Source organism: Thunnus thynnus, chromosome 19 (genome assembly GCF_963924715.1).
Source record: "Thunnus thynnus chromosome 19, fThuThy2.1, whole genome shotgun sequence".
Taxonomy (NCBI): domain Eukaryota; kingdom Metazoa; phylum Chordata; class Actinopteri; order Scombriformes; family Scombridae; genus Thunnus; species Thunnus thynnus.
Window position 1 is genome coordinate 5495543 of NC_089535.1, and position 12669 is coordinate 5508211.

The 12669-nt window shown below is 38.5% G+C and overlaps 1 protein-coding gene across 3 annotated transcripts in view; it reads left to right on the plus strand.

Annotated features, from left to right (window-relative positions):
• Positions 1 to 12406, plus strand: part of LOC137170659 (membrane-associated phosphatidylinositol transfer protein 2-like) — a 68059-nt gene extending 55653 nt beyond the window's left edge. For all 3 annotated transcript variants that reach the window (XM_067574174.1, XM_067574173.1, XM_067574175.1), the window contains 7 exons: positions 432 to 548; positions 1786 to 1902; positions 2047 to 2195; positions 2320 to 2469; positions 3524 to 3707; positions 3792 to 3920; positions 5078 to 12406. In XM_067574174.1, the coding sequence (XP_067430275.1) occupies positions 432 to 548; positions 1786 to 1902; positions 2047 to 2195; positions 2320 to 2469; positions 3524 to 3707; positions 3792 to 3920; positions 5078 to 5449 (1218 nt within the window). In that variant the 3' untranslated portion in view covers positions 5450 to 12406. The remainder of the gene's footprint in view (positions 1 to 431; positions 549 to 1785; positions 1903 to 2046; positions 2196 to 2319; positions 2470 to 3523; positions 3708 to 3791; positions 3921 to 5077) is intronic.
• Positions 12407 to 12669: the final 263 nt, after the last annotated feature.

Here is a 12669-nt window from a genome sequence, read left to right on the forward strand (position 1 = left end):
AAACAAAGTACTCCACAGTCCAGCCAAACATGATGCGACAGCAATATATCATTCATTTTAATGGGTTTTTTTTTTTAAGAACGTACATTTATCTTCATTGCTATAATGAACCAGAATATGCGGATGAAGAATTACAACAGATGGATGCCAAGAAAGCAAGTAGAGGAAGTGCTTACTTGAGTAAGTACTTTAAATTAAAACTCTAAAACTTTGAATTAACTACTTCGTAATGGCAGACTGCTGTAGCATCATACAGTATTAGCTTTGGCTGAACTGTGGAGAGCTGAGACAAGCAGAAGTGTCCTTTTCAAGTCACTTCAAGAAGATCAGGATGACTGACAGTAACTATTTAGTACTACTTAAGTATGAGACATGGACACAGTAGACGTCATAGAGTCTGAGAAGTTCTTTAAACTAATTTTCTTTCCTAGGTGATGAGACATGAGAACTCCAGTATTTTGGAGCTGGATGGTAAAGAAGTGTCTGAATTCACTCCGTCCAAACCTCGAGAGAAGTGGCTCCGCAAGAGGACTCATGTTAAAATTAGGGTAAGAGCTCTCTTTGCATTTAACTGCAAACTGAACTTTTTTAACTTTTTAAAGATTTACATCTTTTCATTTTGTCCATAATACTTATTTTGCAAATATGGACGAATCACTGAACTTAAAAAATGCTGATTTGCTTTCTGATGGAGAGTTAAATGAGAAGATTGATACCATTCTCATATTCATACAGTAAATATGAAGCCACTGCAGGTATCTGATGAGCTTAGCTTAGCATAAAGACTGGAAGCAGGGGTAAACAACTCACCTGGTTCTGTCCAGTGGTTACAACTAATCAGCTCACTAATAGAGGGTTTTTTCACAGCAGACATTTTGACTTGTCGTAGCAGGAAAAACGATGGCTCAGTTCCATTCAAGTGTCCAAAGAAGCCGTACTGGTGAGCCATCTTGCACGACACCAGGATCATGGATTTAGAAAAACTATATGGGATTCAGTCATCATTAACATTATTAATTGCACCTGTATTTTACTGCGTTGACATGTCAAAATGTCTGCTGTGGATTTTTGTGGGAGAGTGAAAACAACAAAACTGCAGGAGTACAATGAGGTAAAGAAAGGGAAATTTCCATAATATTTACAGTATCATTTATTTCTCCTTTCAAATTGAATTGGCTCTGTTCTCCATTTTCTTGATTTCCTCCACTGTGCATAAATTTAGGTACCAGTAGGAGCCACTAAGTGTTTTATTGGTACCTGTTATAATACAACTGGGGATTTATAGTTTAATTTCAGAGTATATAAAAGAGGAAGATGTCTGAGGAGGAAGGAAAGACCTCAGGTAATGAGGATGAAGTCTAGCATCCTCGCTCACAGCCAAGAAATAGTTCAACACATAACCGCCTGTAAAATGGTTAATTGTTGTCTTTACACTTTGGTTTTAATACACACTAAAGCCGCTTTCATGCTATGTATGATGGATGGGAAGCATTAAAGTCCCATGTCAAAGACTTGCGAGCGTTTGTCGGACAACTCAGGAAGGTTTTATGATAATTGAGTTGGTCATGTGACTGTTTCATTTGGGTGTATTTACACTGAACGACAGACTTTGGCTGACATCCATGTTTGATTGGTTTTCAGGCATTTCTGTTTCATTAAGTGGAAGCATATTTTCCAAAATGTTGAACTACTCTTTATTATCAGAAATGTAAATGTGAAATGACAACGACTGAAACCAGGAGGACTGTGTTCTGATTTCCTGTTTGATCTTCCTGTGGGTGTCAGAATGTGACAGCTAACCACCGTGTGAATGACGCCGTGTTCACGGAGGACGGCGCCCAGATGGTGACCGGACGTTTCATGTACGGCCCTCTGGACATGGTCACCCTTACTGGAGAGAAGGTAATGACACGTCCAGCTGCGACATACCAAAAATATAAGATATAAAGTGAGAGAGTTATGTAATCATGTCACCATCTGTGCCATCGCAAGGTCGCACAGTAGAGTGTCATGTTAAAAAAAGATCTTCCTTGATGTTTCTTGCAGATTGACATCCACATCATGACCCAGCCTCCCTCTGGAGAGTGGGTGTACTTTAACACAGAGCTCACCAACAGCAGTGGACGTGTCTCTTATGTAATCCCTGAGAGCAAAAAGCTGGGTATCGGGGTGTATCCTGTCAAAATGGTGGTCAGGTATGCTAAGTCATTGTTATTTCATTGCCTTTTATTTTATTATCATACTTCTATAAAAAATGCATGTTTAACTTTCACATCTGCTCCTTTCGTAATTCCTTCTCTTTCCCTTCTCTCTCTGCAGGGGTGATCACACATTTGCAGACAGCTATCTAACCATTGTACCACGAGGGACTGAGTTTGTTGTGTTCAGTATCGACGGGTCATTTGCCGCCAGCGTGTCCATCATGGGCAGCGACCCAAAAGTTCGAGCTGGAGCTGTGGATGTGGTGAGGTAAGAGCGATACCCGGCACTGACTGTAGCTTTATTTATTTAAATTTCATTAAGAGGATAAACCCCTTGAGATGGACCATTGAGATCAAATAATATTATGTCAAAGTACCGAATCTACTTATAAACTAAACTGATGGTAAATACAACCAAAAACAAGAACAAGTAGATTTAAAGTAAACAAGCAAAGAAGTCTTGATGTCTTGAAAGAACTCTGTCTGAGTCAGTTAGGCAAATTATTCCAATCTGATGGTGCTTTAAACATAAAAGCACATCTAGCAATTTCTTTAAAGACTCTCGGCACATAAAAAAAAAAAGGTTGTCGAGTGTGTCTGAGTGAATATGATGATCTGAATGGATCTGAAAGCTGTTTTAAGTATAAAGGATTAAAGTAAATGCATTTGGAAAACAAAGAGCAACCAATGTTTATTCTGCAAGTTATCTGGGTAACTTAATTATACAGTGAACTGTGTCATGAAATGCTATCAGTTTGTTTATTAAAGCCACAAATTGTAGAAATTTCATGTGATTATTGCATCTTTTCCACACTCCACTGTCTTTGCATGCTGGGACTATTTTTGCAGGATTGGTTTGCATTTGTTACTGACTTTGTGTCATCATATATACAGCAAAACTATTTGTATGTGTGAGAAAGAGAGAAGGAGGGATGGAGGTGGGCTTCTCTCAGTCTCCTCCTGTGTTTTTGTGTCTTTCTTGTTAGACATCAGAAGTGAAATTTGATCATAAAAGCTCATAAATGCTAAGTGCTAACCAGCAGTCATTACCTAAATGTTGTACTGCAGATAAAATAGTTATTTTATGACGATTGTCTGACAAAATGAATGAAAATACAGGTTGATGGATGGGTTCACAATTTTTCAAGTCTTTCTTAAAACAACAATCAGGTGTTTATATGAACATTAACATGTTTTGCTTGCTGTAATTATTCCTGCTGTTGTAACAGAACATCTAGTTTTATTTCTCCTCTACTTTCTGTTTTTTTTTTAGCTTCAAATCTTAAATATCTCTATTCTTTCTTTTCATTCTTTGTGTGCAGGTACTGGCAGGATTTGGGCTACATGATAGTTTATGTAACGGGTCGTCCTGACATGCAGAAGCAGCGCGTGGTGGCTTGGCTCTCGCAGCATAACTTCCCTCATGGCATCGTCTCCTTCTGCGACGGGCTGGTTCACGACCCGCTCAGACACAAGGCCAACTTCCTCAAATCCCTCATCGGCGAGGTAAGGGAGGTCGACGTTAGTTTCAGGCGACATTAGGATAAAATCCTTTGAAGTGTCTGAAAGCTGACCTCCCTCTCTGATCAGGCCCATATGAGGATCTTCGCAGCCTACGGCTCAACCAAGGACATCTCTGTGTACACCTCTGTCAGCCTGCCGCCGTCCCATATCTACATAGTGGGAAGGCCCACGAAGAAAATGCAGCACCAGTGTCAGGTATGGAAGAAATCCAGATAGCAAAGGCGCGTATTTCAGGTTTAAACACCCCTCTGATATATTTCATACATCATTTTCCTGTATACAAATTACTGCAGCACAACCTTCAGACAATCAAAGCACGATACTGTTGTTTTGTGAAGTGCATGCAATGAATGAATTGTCATAAAAATGCAAGTCAGTTCATCATGATAACATTTTAACCACCTGGTTTGTTGGACAGACGGATTTTTTAACTCAACTTATTAAGAGTTTTTTATCATATGTTTTAATGTAAAATCTTGAAAGTAATTAACAGTAGCTGAATAAAGTGGAGTAGAAGCATAAAGTAGCATAAAATGGAAATACTGAAGTAAAGTACAAGTAATCCAAGGCCAGGAAAAAATATGTTAATGTTATGAAGTATGCAAGTTGTTATGATTATTGTGTGTTTGAGCTCAGTTACTGCACTGTTGGGATTTTCTTGCTGATAAACAAAGTTGTGAAAGTGAAAAAAATCAACAATTATTTCATAATACATGTATGTAGCAGCTATAATTGATATTTTTCAGAAAAACTATGCCTGATCTGTCAGTGTGTAATGTGTTGGTCGTGGCTCGTAACCCTAACCCTCTACAGAGAATTACCAGTGACTCTGCAGCTCCTCTTGGCTTTCAGCTCATTGTTTATCTGTCCGGCTGCAACTTCACTGTTTTGGTTCACTCTCAGCGCTCTCATAGCGTTATTTTGGGCCGCAGCAGGCAGCTGTTTTCAGAGAAAAAGTTCTAAAAAGCCACTGAACCAAACAGCAAACAGACACAGTTAGCTGTAGGCTAGCTGGTGAACATAGTGGAGCATTTAGTAGCTAAAGAGACAGATATTTCCCTCAGGAGTTGGTAGACAGCAAAAACAGAGCTAAAAGAGAGTGAATATTGGACTTATATTCACAAACACGACTCCAAATGAATGATGGATGTGGAAATAAGCAACTGTTTGCTAATAACTTCAACATATCAACTTAAAAGGTGATGATATGTCAGTGTTGTGTTCACTACTTGCTTCTGCTGAAAACAAGTGGCCAAAAAAATCAGTTAATGCAGGTTTAAAAAACAACAGTTTCAGTCTTGGCTACACCACTGCCTGACAGTAAAGTGCTTGATTCTCTGATTCTCTTCCAGTTCATCCCGGATGGCTACGCTTCCCACCTGTCCCAGCTGGAGTACAACCAGAGGTCCCGTCCTGCCAAGTCTGGCAGCACGCGCATGGTCCTCCGCAAGGGCAGCTTCGGGTTGGGAGCAGCGGGGGGAGACTTCCTCCGCAAACGCAATCACATCTTTCGCACCATCTCCTCCCAGCAGCCCGGAGGGTCTGGGTCTGGCTCTCCCAGCCAGCCGGGGCGGACTGAGCGCACGCTGAGCCAGTGTGAGATGGAGCGAGACCGAGGTGTGGCGGCGGCGGCAACGCAGAGGAGTATGAGTATAGCAGCAGGGTGTTGGGGCCGCAGCGGGAGCACCAGGGAGGGGAGCGGAGGGTCACTCGGCCCTAAGTAAGGTCCTTCTACGGTGTTGAAGGACCCGGCCTGAACCACCATGATCTCTGGACGGGGCTAAAGTAGAGGAGAGAAGGGTGGATGGAGAGAGGAGAGAAGCAGGGGGGGGGTGGATGCAGGGTTTGTATTTTAGGCATATACCATGACTAATACTCTTGTTTGGATCAGAGGAGAATAGTGAAGGAGGCGTAGAGAGGAATCTGTCCAGAAGGAGTGAAATAATCAGGCCAAGAGGGATCCAGCGAACAAAAGCTCTGTAGCATGACTCTTTTACAGTAATACTTTTATAGGATACATAGCTAACTATTAAAAATAACAAGGAAGGATTAAATGAAATAATGTAAGCCTTAAACTAATCTCGTACAACGGGACCCCCTTTCTGAACACACACACACACACACACACACACATATATAAATATACAAGACACTGTCCAAGCAGTCACACTCATGAGCTCAGGACAAACTGCAGAGCCAGATTCATTTTCAAAAACAGCCAAACAAGGGTTTGAGGCCAAGTTAGCTGACAGCCGTGGCAAAAAAAAAAAAAAGCCAACCTGTTTTTGTCCCGCTGTCTGCTGAGCGGTGTGTTTAAAAGACAACACTCGACCCAGCGATGACTGGCAATAAGTATAGAAAACCCTCACAATGCAAGAAGAGACAAACAAATGTAAGGAGAGAGGGAACAAACATTGACATCTTATTGTAAAAGGTTAATTCATCCAAATGAGAAAATAGTAACATATTTCTTCACTTAACTGTATCAAGCCATCAAGATAGTTTAGTTTTTCCAAAGGTCAATGGAAATTTCTACTTTCTACCGAAGAAATAGTCACTATAGCCAAGTTTCCATCCAAATTTAGCTTAAATTTGAAGTGAGTTTCCAGAAAATCAGTAAAATGAGAACAAACTGTTGGTGGTGCTTATTCTCCAGTTGGTGCCATTAAACGATTGTAGAAGAAGAGGACACAAAGATTGTGAGGAAAAAAGGCGTTCACAATTTTCAGAGCCCTAAAGATTTTTAATTCACTGTCACATATGACAGAGACGAACGGCAAATCATCACATTTGAAAAGCTAAAAGCAGATAATTTTCAGCCTTTTTGCTTGAAAAATAACAGAAACGATTATTAAATCCTCAAAACAGTTGCAGATTAAGTCGATTGATTAATAAAACTCTACATAAAACCACAGTTATCTTTGTGGCTTGATACCAGGTAAATGGGAAAATATATATATATATATATATTTTTACAATTTGGGTGAACTGACCCTTTAAACATCCGATAGCTGGATTTGAAGGTACCGTTTTGTCTCGTCACAGAACAACATTGCCACTGATATATTACATGTATTTAAATACAGTTAACATGTGTAAGTGGGACTGCTAGCAGGTCCAGTTTTCATCCCACCCTGTGTGAGACTCTGTAGTATTATCCCTTTCAGTGTGGCCTCTGGGCCATCCAAGGCCTTAATATCCAATGAGACACTTGCTCCACAGACGGACCAGAAAGCAGAAAACAGGGCATGCAGCATCAGAGCAACAACTGAAACTCTGTACAGTCCACAGCAACAATCCCTTTATATATTCATCTGCTTGCAATACCTCTGATCTACCTGTAGGTGGTGTTCTGTTCCCCACATGTACTGCTGCTGCTGCTGCTGCTGCTGCTGCTGCTGGGAGACACTGGTGTGGTGTTCCTCGGCTTTTTGCTGTTTTTGCTCGTACAGGACGGACCCGGTGTTTCTGCTGAGGAGCCTGTTTCGTGTCAGGCAGGATTTCCACGTGCAGCAGCTTTCACTGACAGAGATCCTGTTAATCCTTTCAATGTTTTTACCAAAACGGATCGAAGGATGAAGCCTGAATGTTAAAGTGTTGAAGAGACTGCTTTGATGCTTTTGTTGGTGAATGTGGAGAGAGGTGGGAGCCGATGATAGCAAACATCTCTTTGTCGCTTCTGTCTTCTGAACTGTATATTTTCATACAAAGGGGACACAGAAGGAGAAGCCACCTCACATCTTCAACCCAAAAAAACACAAATTAACGTGCACAAAAAGATCAGATTACCCCCCTGCGGATGCCACCCTCGCTCATTAAAACCCATGAAAGCTTTCGGAGTAAGGATGTGTCGCACACTCATTCAACTATGCTGTCGTTTTATGCCCAGCTTCCACACAACACAAGGGCGTGCCTGTGTCCACTCTGTGTGATCAGCAATGTCTTCAATCCACCACAAAAGCCAAAATCATTCTCTAATACTGTAGATAATCAACTGTGTAACCTCATTGTTGTTTTTTGCACTAGTTTTACGGTGGAAATATAGTGTAGTTACCATCTCATGTTGCTACATTTGAACACCTCTGTAGTGCATGACACCTTTTTATTTATTTCAGGGTAAGTGCAGGTGTGCACACGTCTGTACATTTTGTCAGAATATGAAAATAATGTAAGTAAACGTGCCAAACCGACAGTAGACACTTCTAGAGAAGTATTTAGACTGTGTCCAAACTTTTATTATAGTAAGAAGGAGAGATGCTGTGTACAGTATGTACTGATGCTGCGTTCACGTCATGCAGGATAGATGTTAAGTTACGGATAATGTTACAGTTGAGAGTTTGTTCACGTTGCCCACACTGTGAGCTTGGAATTCTCTATATTTTTCTTATCGTCAACAAATCTCATGTTCGGAGCAAAACCAACAATGAACTACTAACAAGTATTGTGTGTGTATCCAAAGCCTGATATATCTTATTCCTCTGTGCTGTAGACCTCCGTTGTTGTCAAAAAACTATTAAAAACACGTCATTGAGCCACATTGTTACACTGGGTGACATGTTCCTTCATTATCAAGAGTTTAGTCACGTTAGTTTGTGTAGAAACGGCTCCAAAACTAATAACAGTGATCATGTTTTCAGTCTCCAGAGAGCAGTTCTGTGTAAAAACTAAAATATTTCACACACTGAGCATGTGTCAAAATGTGAGCAAAGTCAAGAGGTTGTGATATGTAGCACAACAAGCTAGTGAAGCTGTAAACAGAACCGTGTTCCCGCACATGCTCAGTGGCCTCTGCCTTACACAGAACTACTCTCCTGAGACTGAAAATGTGATCGCTGTTATTAGTCTTTGGAGCCGTTTCGAAACAAAATAACATGACCAAACTCTTCATAATGAAGGAACATGTCACCCAGTGCAGCGGTGTGGCTCAGTGATGTGTTTTTAATTGTTTTTAGACAACAACGGAGGAATAAGATATATCAGACTTTGGATACACACACGATACTTGTAAGTAGATCAGTTCATTGTTTGTTTTGCTCTGCTCTGATTTATTTACAATAAGAAAAATATAGAAAATCACCAGCCTTATACTTTAAATGACAAAGTAGCCGAAATTGACCATATTTCTGGCAGTTTTTTAAATTAAAGCAGGTGTGAACACACTATCTAAACCATTTCAGTCTGTTTTCAATTTTATTGGTATATTTGTGTAAAATATCAGGTTTAATTATCTTGAACCCACGACAAAAGTGGTTTTGCAGCCATTTTGACACCCATTTCCTGAAGTGTCTCTGCCAGGTCCGTCAGACATCTCTGACTCGGGATTACAAGTCGGAGGTTAATGTGAACGGTTTTTCCCGCTCGTAATTACGGTTTGAAAGACATGACGTGAACGCGGCATGAGAGCAAAACTTACCGACTTCTGATTCGGGTTTTCTGTCTTAGAAAGAAAAGTGGCTTTTACTGAAAACTGAAGATGTCCTTTAACCTTTCGTAGAGGTTGAGCACGTTGCTGTAATCGTGGACAATAAGCTATTTTGCAAGAAGGCGACGGACTTCTGCGTTGAGTTTCCGTCGTGCTGTGGGTTGGCGGGGTTTTTGGACACAAAACGCTATTTCCCCCCATTTTGGCCGTTTGGCTGCTGAGTTGAATGTCCGCCCATTCGCATTCTGAGACTGTTCAGGAGCCATGGATGTGTCACTGTACATACTGTAAAGATGTATATGTAGGACTTATATGGTTGAGAGTTATTTATTTACCTAAAGATCATGATGTTACTATGGAAATTTCAGGTGAAATATATTTGAAATATGTAGCATTTTCTTTGTCACTTTGGCAGTCATTAAGTCAACGGACCAACACAGGTTTTGTTTTTACCAGTGCAATATTATTGTTCCAATCACAGCAGGGGCACAATCTACCACACAAACACACACATACAAGCTTCAGGCGATTCACAGTATGAAATCATACACATTCACACCACCTGCAGTTTTGTTTCACACCTCGTGAAAACTATTTGTATTCGAGCTACTGTTGACCTCTGCTGTCTCTTTACAACAGTCAACTGCTGAGCATTTTATAGGACCTACTGTACCTATTTTTCAAACTGGAATATTTTACAAAACCTTTGAAATATAACTCCAGACTGGTTTTTTTAGTCAGTATTGGGTGCATGATAAAATGAAATCCCACAACTGAAGCAGCTCTATTTAACCAGCTGTTGCATGTCATCCAGCCAGATTGGAACTACTTAACCTTCATGCTTAAGAATAATAAAGCAGTTATGTTGTCCACTATGTCCTCACTGTTTAATCAAACATGTATCAAAATATGCTGCTGATTATATGTAAGATTATTACAATTATTGCCACTTTTGGATGGATATAGAACTACAGCTCAGTTTTAAACAGTCCAGTATTAGTTTCAGTTATTCACACAACAAAACATTTTGGTACCACTTTCTAATGAGGCTCGCTTTATAAAGGGGTTATATGTTGTAATTAATGGCTTTATTAAGAAATCATTCAAAAAGCCATTAATAGGAACAAACTTTAAGGTTGCCAGGATGTGAGAAAATCTAATTTAACAGACTGTGACAAAAAAGGCTGCAGATCTGGACTGAAATCAATTTATTAGCATCTTATTAAGACTTATTAATTACTTGTTAACATTTATAACTGCAGACTTACTAATAATAAAAAATGTATTTTTATTTATACAGCACTTTTTAGTTCTTTCATGAGAAAATCAAGAGAAAACAATTCATAATTGAATAAAATCAGAAAATGAAATTAGAATAAAATATCCAGCACTAAAATAAAATTAAAAAAAAGAAGAAATAAACAAACAGAACAGATAAAACATTTTAAAAGTATTGCATTTGTATACGGCTTTTTAAAAAGTACTTAAAAATATCCTCAGATCATCGGACAGTTCCAGATTTGAGACATTTTGACTACAAAAGTCTGGTCTCCTTTAGTCTTGAGCCAGAAGATCCCTGTCTGAAGATCTGAAGATCTGAAGATGTGGCTCATTGCGGAGCAGAAATTCAACAGTATCACCAGGGGCCAGCTCATGAAATGCTTTAAAAGTGATCAGTAAAGTCTTAAAATCAACTGACTGGTAACCTGTGAGGAGAGACCAGAACAAGGCTGATATGATGTTTGTCTTTTGAAATTGGAAAATTGGAAGACACAATTAAATAAAAGCACGTATTACCATCTAAAGATCAAGGTGAGAGAGGAAAGACTTGACATTTTAAATGTTCCTCAGAGGAAGGAAACTCAGTTGGACATTAATGATTTTATTAATGGTTTGCTAAATGAACGTTCACTGTTGAAGATGACGCCCGAAATTCTGGCTGCAGGTTTGATATTTATAGACTGTTCTGTAGAGTGATGATGAACAGCTGCAGTGTCAAATATGATTATTTGATGGCCTTTTTAAGAAAGTGTGAAACCAATGAACATTTACTAATAGATTACCAACATTTATAATTGAATGATTACCAAATTGAAATGAGAAACACCAGCCAAAGAGGGTTTTTCACAACCTGGCAACCAATGTCTTCTGACTGATATATAAAGCATTAATAAATGATTTACGAACCATTGATAAAGCCATTAATTGCAACTTATAAACCCTTTATAAAGAAAGTGGTACTGACATGTTTCATAATGTATTATTATGAATACATCCTAACACTTGGTTGTTAATTATCCCACAGTTAACAGGTAATTACAGTATAATAATTATATTATAGTATACAGTAACTCTGCATCGCAGCTTGGTGACTTTGTACATAAACAACCGGAACAAAACATCACAAATACATACAGTGAGTTGTCAAACTATATGGTGGCAATAATTCATATATATTTTGGATATATGCAGTGTTTTAAATTAGATTCAAGCTTCACATTCTCAAATTTAAAACTATTTCAGTAGCAGTTTATTTTTAACCCCCTATTGAGCATTTATGAACAGCATATAAACACATTAAAACACACTATAACGTAGTTGTAAACAGTTATAAAGACACTTAAAAATTCCATGTATTTTATGTATTTATTTGCAACTATTGCAGTTTTAAGTATCCATAAAACAGTTAATGAATACTTGATAGCATAATATAATATAGCTATACTATATAATGATATGTCTTTAAACACATTTATAAACAGTATTAAACCTCCCTGTGAAGGATTTATACATGTGTAGAAACAGTTATGTTTATGAAGCATTAGGTTACTGTTTATACATCAAAAGATGGGTTATACTTGTTAAATTAACATGTAATAAATCTAGTTATAACTGATTACAACTACAGCACAGTATAGTGTGTTATTAACTATTTATTGTTTACATTTTGCTTATAAATGCTACAAAAAGGGGTTTATAAATACAGTGTTAGCAGTATTTCTCTGTATTAGTGTTATCCTTTTAGCCATGACATTGACAGCTGCTGATAAAAGCACTGTGTGTATTTAATTAACAACTCCGGTATCAGAATGACTTCTCCAGGAGATTTTTGGACATACAGTGTTGTTTCCAGACGTAGGATACAGTAAGTACTGATGTCTGTTAGCTCATATTTGTTCAGGTGGGTGTCTGATCTTCGCCCGCCTCCAGCTCGCTCTACATTTGTCTGTACTGTGGAATAAATACAATTGGACAGTAATTTAACATGTGTACGTGTGTTTTTATAACATATTTTACTCCCCATATTTATCATTTATAAATTATTATCAGTAGAGGAAAGCACATTTACTTAAATACTATACTTATAAATACAGTTTGAGGTACTTTTACTTGAGTATTTTCATTTTATGCTGCTTTGCATTTCTACTCTGCAACATTTTAGAGTAAAATATTGTACTTTTTACTCCACTACATTTATTTGACAGTTATTAGTTTTCCCTTATAATCAATATTTTATACTTA